Source organism: Electrona antarctica (assembly GCF_951216825.1).
Source record: "Electrona antarctica genome assembly, chromosome: 6".
NCBI classification, from domain to species: Eukaryota; Metazoa; Chordata; class Actinopteri; order Myctophiformes; family Myctophidae; genus Electrona; species Electrona antarctica.
In genome coordinates, this window is record NC_136811.1 from 35760245 (window position 1) to 35766244 (window position 6000).

General features: G+C 41.5%; 1 protein-coding gene across 2 annotated transcripts in view; it reads right to left on the bottom strand.

Moving 5' to 3' along the window:
• agmo (alkylglycerol monooxygenase) overlaps window positions 1–6000 on the bottom strand; it is a 53764-nt gene extending 47764 nt beyond the window's left edge. The window contains exons 1-3 of one of the 2 annotated variants that reach the window (XM_079504194.1): window positions 5882–6000; window positions 4937–5184; window positions 1905–2035 (exon numbers count right to left, since the gene is read on the bottom strand). In XM_079504194.1, coding sequence (XP_079360320.1) covers window positions 1905–2035; window positions 4937–5083 — 278 coding nt within the window. In that variant the 5' untranslated portion in view covers window positions 5084–5184; window positions 5882–6000. Of the gene's footprint in view, window positions 1–1904; window positions 2036–4936; window positions 5185–5324; window positions 5433–5881 lie in introns of those variants that run through there. The other variant, XM_079504195.1, reaches the window with a different exon arrangement.

The following is a 6000-nucleotide window of genomic DNA, read 5'->3' on the forward strand; positions in this document are numbered from 1 at the left end:
TGCATGGAATTCAATGGCCCAAACCACACCAAAGGGTCGAGACGGTTTTAGCGTTAACTCCTTGCAACCGTTTGGACCCAAGGAGTTGCATGGTGACCCTTTGGTGTAGTTAGTCCCCCCGCTAGTCATCAACTTTTTGACTTAAGCCCTAACCACACCAAAGGGTCACCATGGGTCCTTGGGTCCAAACGGTTGCAAGGAGTTAACACTAAAACCGTCCCGACCCTTTGGTGTGGTTTGGACCATTGAATTCCATGTGTTGAATCACTAGGGTCAACGTGGGTCAACGTGCAACAAGACATATCACACCGCAGGGACAACGCTAAAACCGTCTTGACCCTTTGGTGTGGTTAGGGCTTAAGGAATGCGAGAGAAAAAAAGAATCTCCATGACGTCAAGGCTTCATGGGGCGTGTAATTGATAGAAGATAAGTAATTTTTTGGGTGAACTACTACTTGAAGGCAGGGCTACTTGTTAACCATTATGTGTCCTAGCCGACACCAGGGTCTTTCAATGAAAGAGTAGGGAGATCACCTCCACTCTTCATACTCTGCCACGCAGATTGCAGCTTTAATTTTACAACCCTTCATCTAGCCGTAGAACCACTTGGTGTCCTGTTTTGTAACACATACTGTAGAATGTTACAACGATATAGCATATATCGATATTAATCCAGACGATATGAATCAATTTAATAAAATAAATCAATCAATTTTCAAAAAAAGATATGCGTTTGTTTGTTTTTTTAGGGGGGGGGGGGGGGGTAGTGAATTATGGTGTGTGATATGAAGTGTGAGCTTTAATCATATTCCATCATATTCAAGTGCTTCTGGAGATAAATGAGTCACTTTCAGTAGTAGAGCACTGTAGAGGAGAGCTGTGTGTGTCTGTGACTGTGCCCAGGTGATGTTGATGCTCATTAATACATCAAGGAAGGCAATTATGTTTCTGCACTGTCAAATAGATCTACATCTATCCTAAGATGCCATTAAAGAAAGCTTTATTTTACATGTTAACTCAAGCTAGGTTCTAAACAAGAAAGCATGTTTACAGTTGTTTCACAGAAATTAAGTAATTTTACAGAAATTAGACATTCAGTCACTTTCAGTAGAAGAGTTCTGTAGAGGGGAGCTGTGTGACTGTGCCCAGGTGGTCGTTGATGCTCAATTATACATCAAGGAAGGCAATTATGTTTCTGCACTGTCAAAAGTAATGCTACTTCTTTTGCAATGTAATTAAATAAAAAATGTGAAAAAAGCTCAGGGGGGAAGATAAATTATATTACAGTAATTCTGGAAAATATTTTTTGTATTATCATACAACGCACAGCTGTGGGCGAGGCTTAAATTTAGGTGGGTGGTTCTACGGTGAAAACCAGGTATACTTAATGAACTGGTGGGTATGGCCATATAAAAACATAATTTTAACATATTCAAACAACGCACTCCCTCAGCGAGCTCCACAGAAGGCAACTCATGGGAGTGGTATCTTCTGGCACCCTACCCCTCTTTTTGTGTAAATATATATGTTGCTGCTATTGGTGTTGTTACCGATATGTATGCATTTAATGTCATATTGATGAATTGAGTACAAGGGACCACACTGGAAACAAGACACCGGGGGCTTTTTGTGTTAGTCCGACTTACCAATAGTCCGACATACGTGGCCGGTTAAGACTCAACAGTGGCTTCCACGTGCAGTTAGGGTAGGGTTAGTAATGTTGGATTATTGGGACGTCTGACTAACGCTACGCACCCTTTTTGGCTGTACTGCCGTACTGTTAATAAACATATGTTAATAAAGTATTCAATCAATCAATTGTCCTCAAGGAGGAAATTATGTCCCACAGTAGGTGCTTACATAACACATAAGAATACAAAATTATAATAACGTGAAAAACTCACGCTGGAAGTCTGGAGACCATGCCGGCAAATATGGAGGTGAGACCATCGCTGATGGTGACCACTGGCACCCCTCTTTTTAGCCAGCCCACCAGCGACTCTAGCAGAACCAAGGCAATAAAGAAAGGACTGGCCTGGAAACAGACAACCATGAATCAGCAATGTTAAAGCCTGATTTAAAACTTTTTATACAAGCTCACAATGTGTCGAGATAGATCGGCTATTATCAGCAAGCAATACTTGCACGGTGGAGTATACATTAAGCATACCGTAAAACTAATTTGTAATGCATTGGCTAGCCCCAATAAAAGGACAAAAAAAGTATAAAATAAGTAAAAACTAACATTTCACACTTTGTCATAAAACATGGGTAATTCACAGAATATAATTTAGGCTTTACACGCAGAGAAAACAGGACACTTTCAAGTTTCACTGTTAGCTTTAACAGTTGTGTTCAGCTTGAATGTTTGATTTGGACTATGAACAGAGGATCTGCACATCTTTCATGTCTTGTGATGCTTTATATTTATTTAATGGCAGTGTGTTGAAACAACTCGTGAAAGTCACATGTTAGTGGTCCCCAAGGATTCATGCAGCCTCGGCAGAGTAAGTATTACTTCTCACCCAGCAACTTAAGTACCACCCCATGGGTATGTCAAACATGGACCAACAGGGTCACAAAAAGGTCATAAATGACATCATCAGCAATTCAGCATATCTAGTACTCTAGCTAAAGGACACATGGGCATCAATTGTGTATGGCAAAATATGGCCACTCAGCATAACTCGGCTTCACTGAGTCAGGATTTAGTTTATGGATTATTAAAATGATTAAAATATATTACCCTCCACGTAAAAGTCATCAAGCCATATCTAAAAATATCTCACCTGGGAAGTATTCAAGACCAATGAAGTATTCAACACCAAGTTTGGTGCCCTAGACTTACTGTAATTACATAATCTTTCCACCATTTGTCCCCAGATATTTAGTCAGCATTTAAGTGCATTGTTGGTGGCAACTTTATGTTGTGGGCGGCATACTTAAAGCAGCACTATATAACTTGAAACTGTGAAATAAAAATAAAAAAGATCTGCACAAATCTGGGGTAGAAGAGGGAAGTTACATAGTGAAGCTTCTCAGAGTTAAATGAACACACCGGATAGGTGATTAGTTTTGACTGTAGCCAAAGGTTGACCAAGTCACTATGACCCCAGCATGGACATGTGGCCCCACCCAGAGAAACGCAATGAGGAATGTAGGCGTAACAGAACCACTGAGAAACACATCTGCATGTGCATTTACACACGCACACGCACGCGCACACACACAGCATGAGTGTATGTTTGTACGCATGCATGTATATGTTCATACAGTAGGTGCACATGCATGCGTGCAGAAGTGTGTATACTTGTGTGTCAGATTAGTCGTAAATACAGTACTGTACATTTAAGTGTGCGCCGGCTGTGACTGTGTGCATTTGCACCGGCATATGTGTGTGTGTGTGTGTGTGTGTGTGTCACTACACAAGCAGAGGTGAGAGCACCACAAGGGACCTGCGATCACACGCAACACTCCAACATCTGGCAACGGACTGAGAGCTGCAGCTAACAAATGGGCTCAGAGCACAGGCTGTCTCTCTCCAAACCCGCTGAGAGAGAGATTATCATTCTGGATGCTAGCCTAAACTTTCCCTTCTTTTAGTCCGCTGTCTAGCGGATAGTTCCTGACAGTTCGGCAGTTCAGTGAAAAATTATTCAGAGAGACACGTTGATACTCAAGCTGTGCAAGGAGTGTATGTTTTTTCACCTCATGTTTTTCTGAATACTAATTTGACCCTCTCCACCATTCTTATCAGGCCATGTGACTTTTTTTTTTTTAAAGATTTGTTTTTGGCTTTTGTTTTTATTGATAGTATCAAGTGAAGATAGACAGGTAAGAGGGAGAGAGAGAGAGAGAGAGAAGGGGAGAGACATGCAGCAAAGGTAGTCATGAACGTGACTCGACAGGCCATAGCCTATATGTGGCATGCGCCTGGACCACTTGGCCAGCAGGCGCCCCAGGCCATGGGACTTTTTGATTAAATCAGCCACACAAAGTCACCCAAACTAATAGAGGCTGCACCATACGTGAGGGAACTTGTTGTTGTGGATTGTTTATTGTGGAGTCAGTTTTATTTTCAATAATTACTTTAAAACTTTACATGGGAAATGGCATTTGTAGGCAAGAATTGTCTTTAACAGCGTCTTTTTTATAATGTCGTCATGGATGAGTGGTGTGAGCTGACAACACACTTATAAACACTCATGACTTAAAAATATTGCCATTGTACACAATGTAACTGTGAGAGGGAGGATGACTGATTTATCCTGTTGTGCCTTGATCAAGTCCATGCACAACAGGTGCGCAGCCACACCCAGCTCTGAGTCCAGTTCTAGTTTGACTCAGGCCAGGTGTGACTGCCCAAATCAGTCATCCTCCCTCTCACAGTAACTTATGACAACCCCAAGAACAACAAAAACAAAATAGGCCTATGAGTTTTTTGTGTATGAAGGTTAGCCTTGCTGTAATAAATAAATTGTTCTTGCCGGTTACAACGTTTTAAGTATGTTAGAGCTGAAGCTGAACAACAGCCTGCCACACCCAGTAAACAGCAGTGTAAATGTAAACACCATAAAATCCAAACAGAAGTTGTTTAATTTTGGTTTGGTACTTTATAATGTCTCCTGCTGAGTGAGTAATTGTTATTTTTTCCTGATGTGCCCAATAAAGTGTGTTTTATTAGGAGCATGTTGGTTTTTATGCCAGCCAACCTTTATCAGACAAGTGTAATGATAAAATACACGTGTGCCACTATAAAATTAAATTATGTTGTAAAACTACCACACACTTTTCTCTTAGTCTTTACACAGGTGTTTTCAATTAAGTATTATGATTTATTATTTTTTGTGCAGCTCATTTCGGCCTACCTAATCAATGTGGTCTAGATAAGTTAAACAAACAAACAAACAAACGAGGAACCAGGTAGCCCACTCACCTGCTGTACATATAACGGCACTTCCTCCACATGCTGAAAGGATGACTCGTTCGGTGTAACAAAGTAAAACATGGACCGAACCCCCCTGGACAAGGAGTCTGCATCCCGAACTTGAGACAAGAAGTCTGCATCCAGAACTTGAGCCATGTCGCCTGCAGACTGCAGTCTGATAGGTAATGGAATGCTGCTGCTTATATTGGGAGCGTGCGACGCGCGCCCTTTGGACCACAACAAGTCCCTGCAGTCGCCTTGGGAAGGTAAAGTTGGGTCACTCAACAACAAAAATAACTTGGTCGCAGCCTGTCGTTCCTCACAGCAGGGACAGTTCTAAATGGCTAAACAAACTGCTTTATGCTATAATGTCTGTCTACAATATATTTGAACTCACATTTACTGTAGCGTAGGCTTTTAGGCTTGGTTAGAAAGGGCGAAGCTGCCCTTGAGCGCGGTCATATTGTGTGTATCATAGAGCCTATAGTCAGCCTACTTGTTAGGCTACTAGATTGAATGACAGTCAGTTGTTCACTTGTGCATTCATTGAAAAGGGTCGTTTCAACTCGCGAGAGTTGCACAGCATTGTCTGTGTGCAGTGTGCAGCAGTGTGCAACCCAACGCAGGGGACTCTGGGGGGGTGAGACAGTGTTGAGCAACTGAAGAAAAGTGAATGTGATGTTTAGATCAGTTTATTTTGTACAGGTTGTGTAGGCATGTGGTTTCTATAGTACAAGAAATGAGAAGATAAACAGCATATTTATAGACCGGCAATCAGTATACAATCAAATGTATCAACCAAAAAGCACTGATCTACAGGATCTCACATAATAGGCTTTGAGTGGTAAAACTAGCAGTAGCCTAGTGTCAAATACACAAAATACAGACAAGGCATTTAGATCGAACATAAGCATGAAAACATCATCTTTGCATTGCATAACCAAACACACTTACTGTCAATGGACTCACAACCTCTCACAACAACTCTGCAGTGAAGAATGAACTGGTACTTGCATACTGTGTGGCTTGATTAACTGAGTGAAATACACCTGCTGGTGTCATAGTGACCTAAT